Here is a 21917-nt window from a genome sequence, read left to right as displayed (position 1 = left end):
ACCAGAAAATGCTCTATTTATATACGAGTATATATATATATAGCCCATCAACATGGCAAGAAGGGTGGGGTCGAGGGAGGGGGTAGGAAGGAGATTAAAGCTGGACAGGTCAACTCGGGCTCCCAAGAGATCAAGGGATCACGTCGGGTCTTCAAGGTGGAAGAGGAGGAGGAGGAGGAGGAGGTGAAGGGAGTGGGATGGGATTGGCGTCCGATTGGTGACTGGGAGCCTTCAGGTGACTCGTTTTTTGCCTCGACGCCACTCATCTGTTTTATAGATATATTTTTCACCACCTAATATCATTTCCATTATTAAGGATATCTGGTTAAATTTTATTTTTGGTGGCAGAAAATTTATTTAAGATTACGAATTTTTGTTTCCCATGATGTATAAGAGTGAACATTAAGAAATATTAATGAAACAATGAAGCACTGTAGAATGTCCGCTTTTCAGTTAATTTAGCCCTCCACCCATCCGTTTGCTGTCAGCCAGTGACCTTCCTCTATGACCGGGTAGGAGGAGTGTATGTGATGACGTTGCATCCTCTTATTTTATTAGGGTGCGGCGGGTATAGTGATCCGAACACAGGATTTAAAAATCGAAGCTGCTTCTCCTCGAGACGAGCCGGCGTACCAAGGGTACTGGGGCCTCTTCCCTCTCTTGCGTCGGCTAGTAACCCTACTGGCCTCCTTGGCCTCCAGCAGTATTGCACACTCAACGCCCGTTCTCAGCGCCAGGGCGGAACAGATGATTAACTGCAAGTCATACACATATGGTGAGCTGACGTCTTTTAGTGCATTAATTACAATGTGTGTTTACTCTTGAAAATTTATCAAGGTCGTGAGTGGATGTCTTTGGTGATTAGGTTGCTTTTGCCCACGGTCTAGATACATCTGGACCGTGGCTTTTACCATAATACAAATGCATGCTTTTTGTGTGTGTGGGATCAGGGTGTTATTAAAAATGAAGCCATACCAAGTTGTTAATATTAATAGTATTGTGCCTAATACTTTGAGATTCTTTATGTTGTTCCGTACTTCATTTCCATAATCATGGTTGGTTCATTGTAGAAGTAGTGGAGTAGAAGCTGTGGTGGTAGAGCAGAAAAGATATGAAGGTCTCAATCTGCTGCAAATTGGCAATATGGCCACCCAGAATGTAAATAACAGTGGCCAAGCTTGCATACCCTCATCCCCCCAGCTTAGCCTATACCTGGCCTTAGTGTTGCTTACAGTGGTAGTTCCAGTGATCTATCATCTTTGTGGTACATGTTAACATTACATGTGTAGGTGCCATAGGTTGCTATATATGTAGTAACTGTTTCTATCCTTCCGCTGTGTTGTCTCGGCCTGCCAGATCATTTTATTAGTACACACTACACAAGAATGAATATGGTTCCATTAGGAATGATTGTCGCATCTGCACTATATTGATCTGTTTCAGTCAGCTCATAAGTAACTTTTGCAGACGGTAAAGAAACTGCCCATTCAATCATTTACTTCCCAGGTAGCTGCACTTAATTTTGAAATAGTTTCTATTCTTAGGCAGATCGTCTATTGAGTGGCAAAAATCATTTTCACTGGATCTCAGATTTTCTCACAGTTAAAACTATGTGGGTGTTATTGTCTGGTACCTTCAGTACCTGTAGATGAGTGCTGAGTGGAGTCCCACAGGGCCTCCTTCTCTTTCTTATCTATGTTAACCACCCATCTTTCTATATAAAATTCAAGTGTAAATTCTTCACACATAACTTGAAACTTCTTATGAGGGTATGTCACAATGTCATTTACATTCCAGCTGCAGGTCTTAGTTCCCCCAAAGAGATATTGAAAGTGTATCTAGGGTAGCTACTTTGTGGGCCTAAATTTTGACTCAAACAAGTGTTTAATATGATACCAATGTAGTTCTACTGACTGGACTGCTATGGGATCTCTCTTCAAGACTGCAACCGTGACAACTTTGATCTATCCTTGGTTCATAACCATAGAGACCCTGGAATCCTAGTCAACAGTATCTTTAAGTTAATTGTTCATAGAAGGCATGTAGAGCCAAAGAAAAAAAACTCGCCATTTGAATTTCTTTTATAGTTAGGGACAAAATGAGACTGGCATAACCCTCCTTTACAATTTGGCATGAATAGCCAGGTGAAATAATTTCTCCTTGTGGTGGGGACAGCTTAGTACCCCCTTTCCCTCCCTCACCCCTCCCACATCCACCTGCCACCTCACACTCCCTCGTACCTCTGCTGCCCCACACTCCCTCACACCTGCCGCCTCTTATTTCATTATACCTACTATCTCACGCTCCTTTGCAAGAGCATTGTCTTAGTCCTCATAGTGGTGAGTGTAACTGACAATGGAAAAAGGAATTAATTGCACAATTTAATAAGAAAATGAACTAAAAAGGTTATATGTAGTTGAATTGATTGAAATATTAATTATCATTCACTTTGCAATTATGTATTTTCTTGCTAACATATTTGCCTACTGTCATAGTTTTGATTCATGTGTCTGCCATGTTTTATTATACAACTGTTTTTCATACCTTTTTTTTATTATTAATGTAGCTATTCGTGAAGGTCTCGTAGTATGTCATATTTCATAGATTTTATGCAAGAATTCTTCCACAGGTTTAATATGATGTACATCTAAATGTTATTATTTTTGACACTATAGCAGTAAATACAAAATTGCAAAAGTTTAGAAGCTTGCATCTCAAAACTATGTTTTGGTGGATTTGTTACTTTACCTCCACATGCATCATATAAGAACAGGTACAATTGCTGTACAGAGGATTAACTAATAATCTGCTGAATTTCACTCTTTTTCACTACAGTTATTTTATACTAGTTATCCTTAAGTCTCATATAAGATCAATAGTTTGGAACACTGTAACTAGGTGACCTATGGGTGCTGTAGTCAGTACCATGATGCTGGACCAGTGGCATTGCCTGGCCTGGGGATGTAGGGCTTTAGCTCCGGATGTTTTTTTTTATTTAGCCCTGTATAGTTCAACTTTCTTGCAGCAGATTCAAAAGATGGAAGGAGCAGATGTGATGGAGAAAACAGAGCAGCAAAGACAGAGGTGCAGCACAACATACTAGTGATGGGAGGAAAAATAAAGATGAAGTTGAACTGACTCATGTGATGGACATTCTTTGGAGAAATATGACTCTTGATATATTCTGTAGGCATTATCACTCAACATAGTCTGGTGTAAAAAAAAAAATAAATAAAAAATAAAAAAAGCAAACAAAAATTTTGAAAATCATGTAACCTCTCACATGTTTAAAAAAAATTGCAGAAGGGGAATATGACTGCTTTAAAATCCCTGTGTTATTTATATGTGCATCATCCTGTTTCTGTCAATAGAATATAAGTTAATTTTGACACATATTGAAGTCACCATATGGCTAAAGAAAGCACAGTAGCTTTTTTTTTCCCAGGAAGGATCCCCTAGACTTCCCTTTAAGGGTCTGGACTCAGCTCCCAATGTTTTCAGTCCCAAGAAATGCCCTTGGTCAAACCACACATCTATGCAGAATGTAAATCTAGATTTTTCAATATTTGGTGAATTGATCACGGGAATTCTCTCCAGACAGTGTTGTAGATGCTAACTTTATTGGGTCATTTAAAAAAAGTCAACATGTCTCCTTTGGACAGTCATTGTTTGCATACTCTGAGCAGATACTCTGGGATCTTCTCTAAGTAAACAACATTCCATTATTCCATGTTTGCTTTATAACTATGTATAATATACCTATGTTTTAACAACCAGTTGCATATGACTCATTTCTTCCCATTATTCTACACAGTTCACTGTGTGTTATGTAAACCTGATGGGCTGGCATGCCAACAGTTGTAGGCTGCTCATCTATGCATCATGGTGGAAATTGGTGATCATCTCAAAAGTAAGTTTCAAAGATTTACCTTGATTTTTCAAGTACTTTGACCAATAGCACTGACTGAAGGAATATTGCTTTTGTGTATGTATTGCCCTGTGAGGTCTAAAAATTAAATGGATCAATACAAAAATAATAATAATGTGGCAGAAATAGTTACTTGATTCATTCAAAGCACATCAAAATTCACCAGAAAAATGTAGTTTTGTCCAAAAATGTTAAATGGGTGCATTTATATAAATGTACCAAATTGCCAACCTGCCCCCATTATGAAATGGACAAACTTGTTATTTACACACATGAGACATTGGGGTATGGTGCCTTTGACCTGAGCTGTTAGGTAAGCCCTAATAAGGAATCAGTGATCTTGAGGCATTTAAAGTAAATGGATGCTAATATATGTAAATCTAAAGTTCATCTCGGAACAGTGCAGTCCCTGCTATAAAGAATTGTCCAATTTTAATTAGATGATTTGTGATATTCCTAGTTGAAATTTTTAGTGAAAGGCAGTTCACTTATGCTAAGAGGAGAGAGTAAGTTTCATAGAAAAAGAGCATGATGGATGATTGCCATGTGTCAGGAAGGAAAGATGAAGGAATGAAATTTCCAAGGTGAAGATCACTGATGAACAATAGAAAGAGTGGATGACATGACTGCAGAGACACACCACTACTAATTGACTTCCTGCTAATAAAATGCCAATCAAAACATGCCACATTAAATATTTAGATTAATTTATCTAGTACAGTCAAATCTGCATCAACAAATATGTATTTGCAAATTGAAGCATGTTCTTTGTCTTGGGAACATCACACATTGCAAAGTATGGGAGTCTTCATGAAAGGATATTCTTTAAATACAAGTGATAAGAAGCCTTGCAATTATTTATTTTGATAAAATTATGTGAAAATATATCAACAGAACAATTAACCATAATCTGGTGATATTCAATGAGATGTGGTAGCTTGACACACAGACTTGCCATACAAATATCATCATAAATCTTTTCCTCTCTTGTTATAAACACACACACACACACACACACACACACACGGTAGCTCAGTGGTTAGAGCGCTGGCTTCACAAGCCAGAGGACCGGGGTTCGATTCCCCGGCCGGATGGAAATATTTGGGTGTGTCTCCTTTCACATGTAGCCCCTGTTCACCTAGCAGTGAGTAGGTACGGGATGTAAATCGAGGAGTTGTGACCTTGTTGTCCCGGTGTGTGGTGTGTGCCTGGTCTCAGGCCTATCCGAAGATCGGAAATAATGAGCTCTGAGCTCATTCCGTAGGGTAACGTCTGGCTGTCTCGTCAGAGACTGCAGCAGCAGATCAAACACACACACACATATACACCATTTGTACAACAGAATTAATTTACATAATGTATACCTTTCATATACTCCTCATAACTTGTGATAATGTCATCATAAGATCTGACAAGATGTGACTAAATTAAGTTTCAGTTCTTACGATGCAAAACAAACTAAGTATAGGGTGAGACATGACCTGCCCTCCTCAAGGCATCTTGAAATTCTATGTATAGCTTGTTATATGAAATGTGGATAATTTAAGAAAATAATAAAGTCAACCATAAGTGTCTATGACTGGATACTATCCAGACTTTGGGCCAATTGCAAGATATACTGACAACTCGGTAATATTATTTATATGTGATGAATACATTATTATCAAATTATGTACATCTGTGGGAAAATATTGAGATGGAATGTTGTCATTGTTTAGCCATGAAGTGAACTTAAAAGCCACACCCGTCATATCAAATTGAGAAGCATCTAACTTGGGAAATTTTTCTTTATTAGTCAAAGTTCTATTGCAATGACTGGGTCATTGATAACATATTAGGAACTGTAACTGTATTATGTTTGATATGATCATTACACACACACACACACACACACACACACACACACACACACACACACACACACACACACACACACACACACACACACACACACACACACACACACACCTTTGATGATATCTATCAAAAGTTTTCCTCTTACATATTTGTTTGTAGAGAAAAAATGTTAGATGTTTCAGATCTACATAGAGTAGAATGGTGTGGTAGTGAAGTGCAAATATGAAGAGATGGAGAGAGCTAAAGTGATAGGATCATTTCAGCTTGTTATAAAAGGGAGGAAGGTGTGCTTACAGTGAAAAATCACATGATGGTTAAGTAGTTTAGCACTGATCTTTGCCATCACAGTAATCAAAGGTCTCTGATGTAATCTAGATAAATTAGTCATCTAAGAGTTGCTACACAGTGGAAAGTAGAATGGAGCATAGTTGGAATGCTTGGTGTGTGCAATAAAAACTATTAAGTGGATACATTGGTGCTGCAATAATGAGATTACATAGAAGAGGAATTGTGGTGGTAGTAAACTGTAGCACCCTGAGAGGACTTACATCACTTGGAGAGAATAGATGTGAAAGAATGAGGGTATACAAGAATTGCCAGCACAGAAGCAACACACACTATAACAAGAATAACAGTAACTGTCTATGTACATACTTAATGGTATGTTAAATGTTCTATTTACTTGTTTGTCATTGCACAATTTTCAGTGAGGACAAAGGGTTATCATCTAAGCCAGCAAGAAGGAAGTCAGTACGAGAGAGGTTGCGAGAGGCTTGAGTGAGAGCATTGTGAGTTGACAGGGTGGAGGTTTGAACTGCTGATAAGGTTCCGCTGAGGTGTTGCATGCGGCTGCTCTGTTCCTTCAGTGGGCCACGGATGCACTCAGCCAAGTTTTGCTCTAAGGATGCGTTGGTCTCCCCTTGTAGATATTGCGATAGTAGTATGCAATGAGATCAGCACATTTCATGAAATCAATACTAGTATTTCCAATAACTTTCTTCAGAGTTTATAAAAAAGCTTCAACTTGAAGAAAGTTTTATATATTTCAAATGCAAGTGTGAATAGAAATAAACATATACAAAATGGAAACAAGAATAATACATATAAGTGATTTTTTAAATGCTAATAGTACTGATAAGTCACAAGCCAAATTTTAGTAAGGGAAGTTTGGTGACAAAAGACTGTCCATATTGCCTTACATAGCTTCTGGTGGAGGAGAGAGACATGGGTTCTCTTGATAAGATGTGGTTGCTGGTGGTGCTGCACTGGAGTAAGTTGTCTGACTACACTGCCCCCACTTGCAATTCCTTGAGCTCTCTGTGCAACTGAAAAATCCATTAATTTATAACTTGTCATGACGACAAATAAGTGAAGGGCCTGTGTGAAATTTAGACCAATGGGCATTGTGAATATTAAATTGTAGTCACTGAACAAACCTGTCTTGCTGTATTACCAAAAGGAAGTGTGGATATATATATATATATATATATATATATATATATATATATATATATATATATATATATATATATTTATTTATTTATTTATATTGGCAGGTAAAGATACATAATTATAAGGAGGTGATACTGAAGAAAAAAAATCAAATTAGCTAAGGGAGAAAAAAAGGTTTGCAAGGAAAACGTCAATCAAAGAAAATACTAAATTATGATAATACCTCTAGAGCAACATTTTGGGAGATAACCCAAGCATACATGTACAGTACTTAACACGCCGTCACTAACGTAGTTGGCCTTTGGCCTGGGCCGCACAAAACTCCTCCTCTTCATCTGACTCTGACGCCTCGCCACTCACGATAATTCCCTGCACACCACTCATCTCGGTCACCTATCGCGAGGCTTCACACATCATAGGACTCAAAAGCTCCGTCGTGAGTCAGTTTGTTTAGCTTGTGCTTACGCGATTATGCGAATTCGGTATATCACAGTTCGGTTTTTCAAATTAATCTAATAATTGATCTATCAATACCTACTGTGATTTTTTTTAAGAATATGCATATTATTTTTTCTTTGCAATCTGATTTTTATATATATCCCCTTCCCCCAGTATGATACGGGGGAAAAAAAATCATAACAGTATGCTTCAGGTGATATAGAAATGTACTGAGATTCATTGTTACATTGGTGAATAGTAATGAAAGAGGCGGAAGACTTGTGTCCCCGTCCCCATGTAGCTCTGTCCCCTGTGACCCCTAGCCAGAAGAGGTGAGAAAACAACACCCAATATATCCACGTTGGCAACTCTATGGTGTATTTTAAAGGATATCACTATTATTACCAATTGGCATCTTGATACAATGGACTATTTAGTATTCTGTACTCACATGTAAGTTATAATTAGACTGGCAGTGACGTAATGAATAGGAAGTGTCAGTTAGAACAGTTAAGTGGGATTGGAGAGGAGTCCATGAGCGGGTTTACGTTCCTCACGTCATACAATTTATCATTTAACATTTTAGTTTAACAGAGTGAGTACGTTAAAACCAAAATAGAAATAATATAACGAATTGAATAGTTGTACTTATGACAGTAATAACGATAGGACAGAAGAGTGCTAGGGACATAGTGTGTGTGTGTGTTTACTTCTACATGTCAGTCGAGTGAGAGCGAGACGCAACCGTGAGAGGGCGAGGCAAGAATGAGTGTTGCAAGTGACCAGATGGAGGAGGAGAGTGTGGACCACAAGCAGCACGTCGTGAACCACAACCTTACCGCTCACCACCTGAAGCAGTATTTTTTCCCCACTGAGCACGTTCCCCGCTTGTCTGCCTCGGACCCCTTGGCCTCCCAGCTGATTGCAGAGGAGGTGAGTGGAGGGCTGGTGGGATGCATGTGTGGTGAATTAGCAAGGCACAGCTTCCTATTTACAGTAGTAGGTGATTGAAATAAATTTGTGTTGATTCTTAAACGTCAAATTTTCTACATCGGATTTTTTTCTGCCATGGGAAGTAATCATTGTAATTTATTTGATTATAATGTATATATGGCTGTAACGCCCGAGGAGACGCAATCCCTTAGTGTGGTGTAATGAGCGGAGGTAATGAGGCTTTGAATATCATGACGGGGCTTGACTATCATTATCGGCCTGCTGTCAGAGGCCCTACGCTGAATAGGTACATCAATGGCAGGTGATGCAGTCCTACAAACCAGCCTTTTAATATTTCTATTATAATAAGAGAAGTCTGACGTAATGCATTAGACGAGATTACATTCTATTTGATTTTATGAATAAGTTTTCTTGAGGGTATTCTTACCCCCATTTAACCCAGGAGGGCAGGTCTGCAGGAGCCACACACTGCTATTAAGAATATTGAACAAGACACTTAAATATAATAACTCAAAAGTGCCTTATAGCAGCTTATAGAGATAGACACATATACACAAAAATATCCAATGAGCTACAATAGGTGCCTGGCACCCTACTGTTGTCATGAAACAGTTTAGAAGTCATTGTGTCAATGTGTCCTAAGAGCCTTGTATGGAGATGTCTCTTGGGAGTAGCTGTAGCCCTACTATTCATCCAAGATGAACATGGAACCTGACAAGTCATTTAGGGAATTTCTGAATTACAGACCATCTGCTATAGAGAGTGGCTGCTGGGAAAGCCAAGGCCAAGCAGAAAACATTTTTCAAGCTGAAGAAGCAAGTAATGTTTTGTAGTCCTCTAGAAATATGGACCAAACAACCTGCACTGATCAAAGAGGAAACCAAAGCTCCAGAAGATGCTTCATTTGTAGCCTTGATGGTGTACCTCATGCTCGTTGGGGAGGTGTTATGATAATGTGTAACCATTAACATGTGCTTCCTTTATAATTTCAGTATTAAGACTGCACTGCTCATCATTTGGGTTCATACTACTGTCTTCTTTTGTATTGATGACAAGTTCATCTATCACTCATTTGACCTGACACAATCCTCTTACATGGAACTTCTGTGCTTTGTGAAGAGATGTCTTTTGAATAACTTGTGGTCATTGTTATTTCTTAAAAGGGAATAAAAAAAACATTTTTAGTTCCTCAAAAATCTAATTTTTATATCCATTGCGTAGGCTTTGTTAACATCACTTTCAACTAACCTCTCTAGAATGTTACATTCTGTGGCTTTTAATCACATTTTTTTTTTTTTTTTATATATATAAACTATGCTATGAATTCCTTCAACTTCATCCTGTGGTTTAGATATTTCATTGCACCCACGTCAATACATTTCCTCTCTCCTCTTCTCACAGAAACCAGTGGTATTGACAGACACAAATTTGTGTGATACTGCTCTGAAATGGGACTTGGACTACTTGGCACAACACATGGGTGCAGAGCGCTACATGGTGTTTCTTTCCAACAATCACAAGTTCAAGTATTATGATGAAGCCAAGATCAAGCAATACAAGACTAATTTTGTGCCCCCCACTAGGAGGGTTGATTTAACCTTTCCAGAATTTGTGAAGAAACTACGGGAATGGAAGCCCGGGGATGAGAGGTACACTGTTCTTCATGTTTCACTTCAATTGTTCTTGCTTATTTATACTTTGATATATATATACATTTTTCAAAGTAGTAATGTACCATCTACTCAGTGAAGTCGGCAATAAGTATGGGTCCCCACTATTCACCTGCTGATTTTAGGTGCCCATCATGTAACACTGCCACAAGGGATAATCTGAAGCAACAAAGATTTGAATGGTTTTAGAGACAGAATTGTGTGGAAGTTGATAACAGCAATGGAATAGTATAGCAAATTGGTTGGCAACTGGTCAAGATAGAAAGATCAATATAGAATAAAACAGATTTTTAAGGAATTGATTAAGAATAAAAAGAGAGATGGTAACTGTGAATGTGTTACTTGACAAATGTGAAGTGAATGGCAAAGCTGTTTATTAAGTAATTCAGAGATATCAAAGGGCTTGAAGATATAAAGTGAGTTCTACAAAAAAGACATTAGGACAAAGAAGGTAGTAATTTTACTCTTGCTCCTGTTGGTATTATTATAGCAGGATACCTTATATCTGTGCATAGAATCTCATCCTGAGGCAAATTAGAATAATGTTTCAAGATGAAAGTGACTTAGGTTTTTGCAAGATGGTTTATAATTCCTAATATTGTCTGATTTTAGTAATATTGGAAAAAAAAATTGTATAATCAAAATACTGAGTAACAAAATAGTTTAAAAAATTAATAGGTGATGAATTCTTGGTGCATTATAATGAATTGATAATTTTTGAGTAATAGAAGGACCACCTTGGAAGGATTGAAAGGCAGCATTGTAGACAAAGAAACTAGATGGAGAGATTAAGTGAGGATGCCTAAGTAAAATATCTCCATATCCCCAGAGTGTACCTGCAGCAGGGACTCAATAACACCGTGGGGCAAGCTATTGTGATGGACTTCCTTCAGTTCAACTGGCAGTGGCTCAACATGCAACAGAACAACAACAACTGGGGACCACTCACCTCCAACCTGCTGCTGGTGGGCATGGAAGGTGAGGGATTGATGTCAGTCGTGTACCATAACTTTGGGTTTCATCACGCCTACTGTGGTTCTTGTATTTGACTCTTTGATAACATTGAGCTATATGCTGTTAAGTTGTTCCACTTGCGGCCTTAACACCTGATCATTGCAATGTGTTTGCTGTGGAGCCAGTTTTGGGCAGACCTGGTGTATGTGGCCCAGGGATTCAGGCCTACCACACCCCAGGTCACAAATAATGGGGATGCCTGTTCTTCCTCACGAGGACCTCAATCTGGTGTTTATCACCCTTAGGCTGGTCTTGTAGCATTGATATAGGTGGAGCCTCTCATGAGGAGGGTTCCATCATCCACCTACTCATGAGTGGGTGGAGACTCATCTGTCCCTGAGAGGCCCCGACCATGAGTGGAGGCATACAGCTGGGTCTTATGGCACAGTACCGTAGACTCATGCATCTCTTTGTATGTTAGATTGGAGGTGGAAAGTAAAGCCTCTATTATCCTCACAATCCTTTATTTGTGGCTCTTAGCTGATCTTTCTAGGGTTCCACTCCTAAGGAGAGGCACCAGAGCGGTAAACTGTGGCACCCCCAATCCTCTGTCTCGGATATTAGCATAGATCACCGCATTGTGGGTGTCATGTGGCAGGTGTAATGCCTTCTTCACAAATTTGTGTGTCTCATGATCATGCCACTCTAAGGTACCCCTCGTAGATTTTTCCAACACCCTTTTGTACTGTTGTTTGGGGATGATTACAGACTTCAGTCCCCACAGCTTTTCCTGGGGTTTGAGGGGAGCCTTCTGCAGGGACCCTAGGCCCTTTACTAAGGCTGCGATGGCCCGCTTTGTCTCAGCTTGGCCCATGGCCACTCCCACCTCCAGACCTAAGGACTTACACACTTCCCTGAGCTGTAGTGCCTTTAATCTGACACCTATAACAGAGAATGTGGTTCTTGTGTCCATCAGCCACCTTTTTCTCTTACCATCACTTCTGATGTAGTGTGTGCCACATTTGGGAATTCCTAACTTCAGCCCCACTTTAGTGCCCCAGCTTAGCAGCCTCAATGACGAACACATCAAGTGACACCTGGAGGCAGCGTTGAGTGGAGGCTGTTAGAGACTCATAGATGATGCAAATTAACCCTTAAAGTACTGGGGGTTGATTTACTTTCCGTCTGTTACAATGGGGAAAAATCACATCTGTCAAAAATGCTAAGAATATTTTTTCCTTATGAAAACATATTTCTTTGTGTTATTCTGAGTACAACGATGTAGTTTTTAACATGTTATGACTTCTGCGAGCAAAGTTATTGCGGATAAAAAAATTCATGGCAGAACCTGCCACTAAGAAATACCCCTCAAGCTCGCTCTCTCTCTTTCTCCACCCCCCCCTTCTCTCTCTCTCTCTCTCTCTCTCTCTCTCTCTCTCTCTCTCTCTCTCTCTCTCCTTTTGGGCATTTGCACTTTCATGTCAAGAAAATGCAAACTCAGATATATGAAATGATGTGCAAAACAGGAAAAGAAAAAGAAACCACGTATTACAAGTATTGTGGATTTCTCTAATAATTGGTATCTGGCAAGTCTTACTAGCAATGGGATTCACATGACTTGGCCGACAAGCACAGTCCTGTAGAAGCAACCATGGGTGACACACACCAGCGCATTGCTCGAGGGGAATAGGCTACGTGAGGAGGTTTATGAACATTGCTGTGAGGGTTGGTCTCTGTCTCCCAGATCACTATCAGAATCACTACTGGAGTCTTCACTTTCTTCTGTCTCAATAAAAAAAAAAATCATTGTCATTTTCATCACTCCTCAATGTCATTACCAAGTAACACTGACATAACATCACTCAGAGTACCGTTTTCTCCCTCTGGATCACAGGGGTTGCCAGATGTTGCCTCGAAATGAGAAAAGATGACCTATTGTGAGGGAACATATGTCTCAAGGCTCAAGCAGGCAAGCGAGAAAACATGCCAGATACCTCCACTAGCCCCAGGACCAATAGTGAAGGGGAGAGATTCAAATGTTTAGCGCGGAAAAATCACAATTACTGGAACGATCCCTGGCTCTCCGCACGCGATGCTACAATCGTTCTGAAACGATCACTGTACTTTAAGGGTTAAGGGGGTTCCAGTTAGACATGCCCCAATGTCTGCTGTTACTTGGGAGAGTGCCCAATCCAAAGTGATGTTGAAGAGGTATGGGGATAACGGGTCCCCCTGAAACACTCCCCTACTGATGGGACAAGTGTCCCCCATTATATCAATGTGCATTTTACTATACAGAGTACTTACATACTCACTGAGCTCGAGTGGAAAGCCCCATCTCTTGGTTACGGCTACCTAGGAGGGGTGGCTCACCAAGTCGAAGGCCTTTTTAAAGTCGATGAAAGTGACACGGAGGTCAGTTTTGTTTAGAGCGGTGCTTCAGATGAGCTCTTTTCAAAGGAGGATGTTTGCTACAACACCCTTCTCTGCTATAGAGGCAGAGGAGCTGCAGTCATTAACCTGTCTGTATTGACCTTGTGAAATAATCTGAGGAGGAGTGATTTTATGGTGATTGGGCAGAAGTCACTGGGCTCCTTTGCCTCAGGGTGTTTGGGAATAAGTATGGTCCTTTCCATAGCCTAACTCTGTGGGACATCTTTGAGGAGTAACAAGTTGTTCATGGCCCAACCCAACTTTTGCAAGTCAAGGGCACTGACCTCTTGTCTCCTGCTGTCTGGTCCGGGGGCCGTAGAGGGCTTTGTGGTCTTAATAGATCTTTCTATCTCAGCAACTTCTAAAGTGGGTCTCACAGCTTCAGGTAATCTTATCTCCTCTATGGAGCTCCTTCCAAAGAGACCTGCTCAGAAGTTTTTCATTCCTGGAGGGATGAGTGGGAGGGCTGTCAGGAATACCCATTATGATTACCTTGACAGCCCAGCCTCTTTTTTTCTGCCACATCTTTTGAATGCACCTGTAATCGTGCTTTCTTTTGGCTCACCGGCTTGCCTATACTCATAGGCCTATAAACATGTGCACTAGGCGGGCACCAATAATCAACTTGTGCCTCAACCTCTTCTGTGCAGGAGGGAATGGTAAGGCCAAGGGCCCTTGATAAATCACACATGAATGTGTTGTAAATCCCTGGCCATAGGATGGTTTGGTGGCTTCATACCAGAAGTGCCAGTTTCTGGTGGTGTGGGAGATTGAGAACCAATAGGTGGTATGGTTGGAGGTGAGCTTGGGCCTAAAGGAACTAGCTCAGAAACCTCCCTCAAGGGCTTAAGGGGGACCTCGGGTTTGTAGGTCTCCACCTTATAGGGTCTCTTAAGGCCACGTGACACGATGCGTCTTTTGTCGCAGGGTGTCTGGGCGTGTCTTGGCGGGTAATTCAAATTCGCGCGCCTTTGCCCCATCATGCGGTCACACGACGACTCATTGTCCCGATGCACGCCAGGGCCGGCCAGTGTAGGATGGGTGACACCTGACATCCGCTCATCACTCACCCGAGACAATGCCACACCCACGCACAACTGCTCTTTGGGCTATTGTGCTGGCTTGTGCTAACAAGAAGAAAAGGAAGAATAGAAGAATATGGGCGAGACAATGGCTTCTTCAAAGACAAACTTTAGGCAGCCATCAGCAGATATTCAGAGCACTAGCAATAGAAGGCGATGGAGCTTTAAAAAATTATTCGAGGCTGCCTGTGACTGTTTTTCACACTTTACTGGGAAAAAAAAAAACAAGGCCCGAAATAGAAAGACACGACACAACAATGCGGGAAAGTGTTTCAGGAAGAGCCAGACTTGAAGCAACACTTCTATTTCTGACTACAGGCTGTTCATTCACCAGGCTACACTACCACACCAGAATATCAAGAACACCCCCCTCAGTGTCATAATACTAGAGACCTTTCAAGCTATCTATGATGTACTAAAGGATGACTACTTTAATTAAGATGACAATGTACACTAGATTTTTTATATATTTTTTTCTTTTCTGGTACAAGTAGTTTATAATAATCTGATGCATTGCATATAAGAGTAGTATAAAAAAAAAAATTTAATGTTACTAGGTCGGCTAGGTAGGAGACACTGTCATGATGAGGTTGTGATGTCGCGTCACCCTCTGACACTTGCTGCGTGAACCCAACACTGCCGGGAAGGCTCATGGCGCACGACTTTTAACCCATGCACCGCGTTCTGGTGTGTTACGGGAACCCCTAGGGACAAACACGCACGCTGTGTTGCATCGTGTGACGTGGCCTTTAATCGACTCAGGTGAGCGATGTGGGAGCAGCCGTTCCCTAATCTCCTTATTGATGTTCTTAGTCCAGAGATTCTGAGCCTCAAAGGTGGCCATCATCACCAGCTCTTCTGGATCCCATCTCACCTTCTGGCTCCCAGCACTAAGAGCCTGCATCTCCTCACTGTGGAAGACATCAGGGTGTGCGAATCGCTGATGCACCATTCTTCTGTAATAGCTTGCAAAAGAAACCTGACAGATAGGACAAGCAGGACTTCTGTCATTGACACTCATTGACTGCGCTGCCATAGTGGAAGTGATTGCTCACCACACAAAGCCTGAGGAAATAGCAGCAGACAATGCAGCGAAGGAAAAGTGTTAATTTCAAGATTGTTTTTTTTTAAGTTAAAGTGCGTTGTCCGGCAGGATGCAACGAGAAGGGCATTTCCCTTCAACTAGATACAAGTCAACTCCACTATTTGTGTTTTGACGTCTAGTTACTCCGTCAGTTTTGTTCATCCTCCATTAAACGAGAGGTTCTCAAACTTCTGAGCAAGAATCATTCGGAGGGCCCTTACAGTCCTTGCGTACCACATGGTTCCAGAAAAGCTGTGTCATAACCCTTAGTGCAGTGGTTCCCAAACTTTTCCTGATTGAGTAACACTTGGAAGTCCCATGTGTGCCGACCATCTGGTTCCAGAAAAACTCAATTCCAACAAATATCATTTCATTCACAAGTAGAACATACAAATCAACTAACAACAAGGAACACAACTCAATTTAACATGTTCCCTGTGATTGCCAGCATGGTGAGCTTTCCTGCACTGCAATACAAATAAATTGAAATGTCAGTGCTGGTCAAGCCGGTGAAGCGAGAAGAGCAGAATGTTGTCTGGGAGAACACTCAAACAAACTGTCAACCGCAAAGTGTTTGTCCACCAGTGGGTTACATTGCATACTGTGAAAAATCTATGACTTCTGTGCAATACGACCCACCAGTGGACATACTTTATTTGTCAATATTCAGTGCATCTCTATATTGTACTATATTTTTCCTTTCCTAAATTTGTTTATATATTTTTGTTTCTTTGTTTTGCATATTTAGTAAATGAATGCTACACTGTTTTATGGTCAGCTTAGTTCAATAGAAGAAAGAAAAGGTAAAATAAGATAATAAAGATGATATTAGGAAAATTATGAAAAGATCAATAAAGGAAATTATTGAAGCTTATCAAGGAAAGTCCAGTTGTGATATCTCAGTTTGGATTATTTGTTATAGAAGAGTCTTATGTTCTTCTCAAGTAAAAATGCAAGACGATATATTTTTCTTACATGTATTAGAAAAAAGAAAAAAAAAGTTTTTATAGCAGATATTTTTTATTTCTTCTGTTTTGTTTCTTTACTTGTGTATATTTATGTATGCAATTCAAAAGGGTCACCAATGGCAGCTTTTTTACAATTTGTCCAAATAATATGAGGAAAATATAAAAAAAATCAATAAAAAATAATTGAAGCTTGTCAAGGAAAATCCAATTGTGATATCTGTTTCAGTGATTTGTTATAGAAAAGTTTTTTGTTCTTCTAAAGGAAAAAAATTGAAGATATATAGCTTCTTTTACATGTATTAAAAAGAAAATATGGATAAAAGAAGACTATTTTTCATAACATTGAAAACTAAATAAGCCTCATATTAGTTATCATTCAGTTTATTATGCCCTTCTACTCATACTGTTTATTGCAATTTTACTATATAGTCCAATTTCTATTAATAATAAGATTAAAATGTGATGTATGTGAAAACTGTTGTGCAACCCACCGATGGTTCGCATCGCAACGGTGGATAGTAACTGATGACCCACCAGTGGGTCCGATCACAAGGAACGTGTTAATCCAAAGGATGCATCTGTTTCTTCTCCACTAGCTGATTGATGCCAAATTATCTTGTGTAAGACAATAATAATTTTTCTACGAAATTAATTAATTCAACTATGATCTCGAAAGTGCTCATGTACCACCTAGAAGGCCTTTGCTTACCACTAGTGGTATGCCTACTACAGGTTGGAAATTACTGCACTAAACCATTCACTTGTTCATAGTTTTCTTTCAGTTCGCTCTCCTTGGCAGTTCTGAAGGTTCCAGTTCATATCAGTCATCCTATTCACAAACCACCTCTCCACTGCTTTCTCTCTCTCTCTCTCTCTCTCTCTCTCTCTCTCTCTCTCTCTCTCTCTCTCTCTCTCTCTCTCTCTCTCTCTCATTTTATTATTATTTTTTAGAGTAGTTATTTAAGTTTTTATAGTTTATCATAACATCATTATGGTGTATGATCTCAAATTTGAGTCTCACTCCATTCAAACATTGTGACATTGCAAGCGTTCTTTATTTTTACATTTGTAGCATCTTATTCATCTATTGTCATTAAGAAACTGGATTGCAAAATGGTAGAGGTAAAAAAATAAATAGATAACTAAAATAAAATGCACATCAAGAAGAGAATTTATGTATTCATTGAAGTGGAACTTACACCTATTATGTGTCACATTCTCAGACTAAAAAGCAAAAGTAAGTGGGTGTAGTTTTTTTTTCCAGTGAATGATGATACTTAAGCTACAAGACATAGTGTAGGGAATGCAGAAGCTTTGATAACTCAATATGTATACTCACTTTTCCCATGCCACTTGTAAATGACAATAGAAATCAAGGTGTATGAATAATCAGACATTAATATTACTGTACACCAAGATAATGATTGTCATCATAGGCCACACACTATTTCGTCTGTGGTGGTGCTGGTGATGATATGTACTCATCTTTGCAGGTAATGTGACTCCAGTCCACTATGATGAACAACAGAATTTCTTCAGTCAGCTGGTAGGCTACAAGCGATGCATCCTGTTCGCCCCTGAGCACTACGAGAGGCTGTACCCTTATCCAGTGTACCACCCCCACGACCGGCAGTCACAGGTGCCATGTGTGTTTTGATTGCAGACACTTCCACATAACAATCATTCTGCTACTTAATGCTGTTCATTTTAATGGAGTGTGGAGGCCAGCCAGTGGAGGTAAGCAGAGAAAGGAAAGGACTTTGAGCAGCAGCTTTTGTATTTAAGATTTTATATTCAGTGTAAGTATTAAATACTGATAATGAACCTGTCAACTAGATACAGTAATGCAGTAGTGCTGTATAAAAAATGCTTGTGATAAATGGCAGTAGTAACAATGGTGATGGTATGTAGTCATTAGGGTGACGGTGGTAATAGTAGTAGTAATTTTGAGTGGTAGGATGGAAGCAGTGGTGATGGAGTGGGCAGTAGTGGCACCATACCTCACATAATTTCTCTATTAAGAGTATAAGGTGTTCACTATACAGCATTCACTCAGGCTCATGTTTAACTGATTTATCATTGGCTTTTTGTCTGTATGCTTTCATAACCAGTGTTTCAAGTTATGTCTTTTTCAGTGATGGTTGATAATTTTGCTGTACTGAGTAGTGTTGAATTTATCTTTATATTCAGTTTCACTGATGTTAATATGCAAGATAGTCAAACAGGCATAGTGCTCTTATAATTCTTTGTTGATGTAGATAATTTCAGTGCACCAAATGATGTTTTTAGTAATATTTGAGAGAATAATATCTTTTTCCCCAGGTTGACTTTGATGATCCTGACATGGAGAAGTTCCCAGGCTTGAAGCTTCTACAAGGAATGGAGGCAGTGGTGGGTCCTGGTGATGTGCTCTACATCCCTATGTACTGGTGGCATCAGATAGAGAGTCTCCCACACCTTGGAAACACTGTGTCTGTTAACTTCTGGTACAAGGTAAGAAACTCCAACAATGACTTACAATATTGTAGGATTTGATTAAATTTTAGTTAGGTACTGATTGTTGCCTTGTGTGAATTTAGTCACTTATGGCCTCATGGGAAAAAATTGCTGAAAGGAAGCTGCCACAGCAGCAATGGTGGAGGATGGCCAGTGAGCACAAATAAGTAAGATTGGCAGAGTATATGGGAGAGAAGAGTGAAAAAGTGTGAAATACTTAGAACATATAAGGAGGATGCCTCTGTGAGAGTTCTTAGGAACAAACATCAGATGTAGAAATGTATTGATAGGTAGATGCTCTCCACATTTAGAGAAATTGATAGAGTTTGATGCACAATTACTTTTATACAGGGTGGACCCACAGAAAAAATAGAGTATCCCTTGAAGCCAAGACAAAAGCTTGCCATCATGCGCAATGTAGAAAAAATGCTGCTGGAAGCACTGAGGGAGCCAGCAGAGGTGGGACCTCTGCTAAGATCTCTTGTGCTGGGCCGCTACACTGGTGAAGAAGCAGACAGACAAGAAGGAGCTCTGGTCTCTGCTGCGACTCCTCACACCAATTAGTTCTCCCCAAATATTAATAATCCCTATACCTGTGGAGAGCAAGTTTGGTCATGCCCTCTTGTCTGTTTGGGGCACTGGGTGTGGTGGGTAGATAGTGTAGTAATCACTCATTTTCTCAGAAGTTTGGGATTACCTCATCACACACACACACACACACACACACACACACACACACACACACACACACACACACACACACACACACACACACAAATGTTCATCCAGATTTTCCTCTGCAGGAAAGCAGCACAGTGTTGAATACTGTTGTTAATTGCTTTTGCTTTCCTTAAAAAAAAAAAAAAAAACTGCCCTTATTTTTTAATTGTAGATATTCTAAAAGGCATCTTTTTATGCTTTTCATTTAGCTTTTTCTGTAGTAATACCACTGACTTCTGCTGAACTTTTCTAAAATGCTTTCATTATAGGTAATTCTTTATGAAAAGTTGTGAAAGACCTACCTAATAGCCCACCATTTGTTGCCTCACTTATTGTCATTTTCTTCACATAGTGTTTAAAAGAAGCGAGAGAGGGTCTCAGGAACCAGAGAGTTTTGTAGCTCAACAACTCAGGGTCATAAGTTGCACTGGGGAGCACTACAACAGACTGGTATGGAGTCTCAAGTTGTTTCCTCTGAAATGCCCTGAGATTGCAGAGAATTGACAGGAAAAAAGGGTGCTCAAATAGAACTTTCTCAAAGGTTCAGTTTCTTGAAGATGAGGGGCTGGATTAGCATGTCTGCCAATGAGTATTATTATGATTAGCTTACTTGTTGGTAGTTACTCAAAACTACTAAAGTGCTGTCATTTGTGTAACAATATTTACAAATGTCAGGCTTGTTGGGTGTAGTGGCATGTGTAATTGTTGGTCAGCAGTCACTCAGCAGTGGTCACCCAGTTATTCAAGTACAGGTATCATGATTGTTGACAACCCATAGACTTATGATTTCATGCATTTAAGATACTGTGTTGCACTTGGGTTTGTGTCTTTTGTGGAATTTCTTCTAGTCCAAGTCTATCAGGCAGCATGGCTGACTACTTTCCTTGCTGACATGTTTTGGGTATTTTATGTAAAGATATGGTTTATACCAGTTCATGTACTACCTACACCATGAATTTTGTCATGTATTTATTGTTGTTTTTAGGAACAACATTGAAAGGATATAGGTAACTCAATGACCATGCATTTTTGCTGCCTTTGAAACATGTTCATAGCAAGTGCTTCCTATAGCTTTCTAGGTATACAGCTGACTGGCTTGCTGCTTCTGAGTTCCTTTTAAAACCCTTGTGTGTGTTAGTTGACTGGAGATCAATGTGATTATATTTTGTAAATATGTTGTCTGTTAATCTTCTCAAAGCCAAAGGTATTTAAGGAAGGGAGGGAGGGTAATGTTATGGTATTGTGGTATTTCATGTGATTGCTGTATGATATCTTGTATTGTACATCAAGGGAGAGGCTATTATATCTTATGAATAGGATTAGACAGAAGACATGTGATAAGTGTTTATATTGCCAATTTCATCACTCACCATCATAAAGGTCATTGTCTCTGAATGTTATCAGGACATTGTTCAGATATAACTACACTGTAATGAGATGCTTGTTGCTAAGTGGGGCATGTGGCAAATCCTGCTCCTCCAACAATGGGAGTTTCCAAAGATAGTGCAGGACAACAATTACAGGTATGTACAATGATGCTTTGTTTTTCATCTTTACATCATGTATGCTGTGCTTCCTGTGGACTGAGGATTGCTCCTTGAAAATATTGTACTAGTCTGGGACATATGATAGTCACCTTTCATTTATATATAAAGATTTTACTTAATTTTGAAATTATAAATCAAGAAATTGTTAATGCTTTTGCTTGCAAATGTAATTGTCCCTTCAATATGGTTAATGCATAAAGAGTAATGGCATTTAAGTTCCTCTGGATTTTGTCTTTTCTGTGTTTTCAGCTGCAGTTATGTTTATGTGTAGCATGTACAGTAATACTCCGCGTAACGAACGTTCGTGTAACGAATTTCCGGTTTAACGTACTAT

General features: G+C 39.6%; 2 protein-coding genes across 5 annotated transcripts; one reads left to right on the top strand and one right to left on the bottom strand.

Annotated features, from left to right (window-relative positions):
* Positions 1-533: 533 nt before the first annotated feature.
* Positions 534-21905, top strand: LOC123509206 (hypoxia-inducible factor 1-alpha inhibitor-like). 3 transcript variants are annotated; one of them, XM_045263398.1, is made up of 8 exons: positions 534-775; positions 3815-3910; positions 8399-8608; positions 10031-10278; positions 11129-11277; positions 18314-18459; positions 19143-19313; positions 19668-21905. In XM_045263398.1, exons 3-8 carry the CDS (start codon positions 8441-8443, stop codon positions 19878-19880), a joined length of 1095 nt encoding a protein of 364 aa, XP_045119333.1. In that variant the 5' UTR covers positions 534-775; positions 3815-3910; positions 8399-8440; the 3' UTR covers positions 19881-21905. The 3 variants fall into 3 exon arrangements, with proteins under 3 accessions (XP_045119333.1, XP_045119332.1, XP_045119335.1); XM_045263400.1 differs by lacking the exons at positions 534-775; positions 3815-3910 and adding an exon at positions 8252-8270; XM_045263397.1 differs by lacking the exons at positions 534-775; positions 3815-3910 and having other exon boundaries at positions 8178-8608.
* On the bottom strand, positions 5454-7723 carry LOC123509207. Of its 2 annotated transcripts, none has more exons than XM_045263401.1 (3): positions 7461-7723; positions 6985-7110; positions 5454-6704 (listed from the first exon to the last, which is right to left on the bottom strand). In XM_045263401.1, exons 1-3 carry the CDS (start codon positions 7570-7572, stop codon positions 6475-6477), a joined length of 468 nt encoding a protein of 155 aa, XP_045119336.1. In that variant the 5' UTR covers positions 7573-7723; the 3' UTR covers positions 5454-6474. The 2 variants fall into 2 exon arrangements, with proteins under 2 accessions (XP_045119336.1, XP_045119337.1); XM_045263402.1 differs by having other exon boundaries at positions 7528-7720.
* Positions 21906-21917: the final 12 nt, after the last annotated feature.

This window comes from Portunus trituberculatus, chromosome 26, assembly GCF_017591435.1.
Source record: "Portunus trituberculatus isolate SZX2019 chromosome 26, ASM1759143v1, whole genome shotgun sequence".
In the NCBI taxonomy this organism is placed as follows: Eukaryota; Metazoa; Arthropoda; class Malacostraca; order Decapoda; family Portunidae; genus Portunus; species Portunus trituberculatus.
This window is presented reverse-complemented; position numbering and strand designations above follow the sequence as displayed.

What these genes read in the sequence shown, in the direction of transcription:
- LOC123509207 (XM_045263401.1), bottom strand. Translation starts at nt 7,572, where the DNA reads ATGAAGAGGAGGAGTTTTGTGCGGCCCAGGCCAAAGGCCAACTACGTT. An exon ending in CCCAAAATGTTGCTCTAGAG is followed by an intron (nt 7,111 to 7,460) that starts GTATTATCATAA and finishes TGGATTTTTCAG; the next exon opens with TTGCACAGAGAGCTCAAGGA. An exon ending in TCTCCTCCACCAGAAGCTAT is followed by an intron (nt 6,705 to 6,984) that starts GTAAGGCAATAT and finishes AATATCTACAAG; the next exon opens with GGGAGACCAACGCATCCTTA.
- LOC123509206 (XM_045263398.1), top strand. Translation starts at nt 8,441, where the DNA reads ATGAGTGTTGCAAGTGACCAGATGGAGGAGGAGAGTGTGGACCACAAG. An exon ending in CCCACGACCGGCAGTCACAG is followed by an intron (nt 18,460 to 19,142) that starts GTGCCATGTGTG and finishes CTTTTTCCCCAG; the next exon opens with GTTGACTTTGATGATCCTGA. An exon ending in CTGTTAACTTCTGGTACAAG is followed by an intron (nt 19,314 to 19,667) that starts GTAAGAAACTCC and finishes ACTTTTATACAG; the next exon opens with GGTGGACCCACAGAAAAAAT.